Here is a 637-nt window from a genome sequence, read left to right on the forward strand (position 1 = left end):
TTGTTATCCTAATATATGATGCGATTAAGGATTCTGGCATCTAATGACTTCAAGAAATTATGCAGGTATATATGGTGGAACTTTATCAAGACACACTTGTAGACCTTCTCTTACCAAAAAGTGCAAGACGCTTGAAACTAGAGATTAAAAAAGATTCAAAGGTAATGAGATATATAGCTACTTTCACTAGTTTGTAGACACAAGTAGTATCTCATGCATAAAATACTTCCTCAGGGTATGGTCTTTGTAGAGAATGTGACAACTATACCTATATCAACTTTGGAGGAACTGCGGATGATTATTGAACGGGGATCGGAACGACGCCATGTTTCTGGAACAAATATGAATGAAGAAAGCTCAAGGTCTCACCTAATACTATCGGTTGTTATCGAGAGCATTGATCTTCAAACCCAGTCTGCTGCGAGGGGCAAGGTGACAAAATTTACTAGTTGTTTCTTTTTTAACTCATAGTCATAATCATTTTTCACGGAATTTCGTAGCATTTAGGGATTTCAAGGAAATAGGACTTTCTTTAGATTTTCATGTTTAGTCTACCGTATATAAAAGAAATATAGTAATATTAATCTTATTCAGAAGGAAGATAGTTTAACGTCATCTCAAGTATTATCCAAATCAT

The 637-nt window shown here is 34.7% G+C and overlaps 1 protein-coding gene across 1 annotated transcript in view; it reads left to right on the top strand.

The window, feature by feature from the left end:
• Positions 66–637, top strand: part of LOC104762983 (kinesin-like protein KIN-14E) — a gene marked incomplete at its 5' end in the record, with an annotated part of 1,856 nt that continues 1,284 nt past the window's right edge. The window contains 2 exon segments of the mRNA XM_010486410.2: positions 66–161; positions 235–432. Of these exon segments, the coding sequence (XP_010484712.1) occupies positions 66–161; positions 235–432 (294 nt within the window).

This window comes from Camelina sativa, chromosome 18, assembly GCF_000633955.1.
Source record: "Camelina sativa cultivar DH55 chromosome 18, Cs, whole genome shotgun sequence".
NCBI classification, from domain to species: domain Eukaryota; kingdom Viridiplantae; phylum Streptophyta; class Magnoliopsida; order Brassicales; family Brassicaceae; genus Camelina; species Camelina sativa.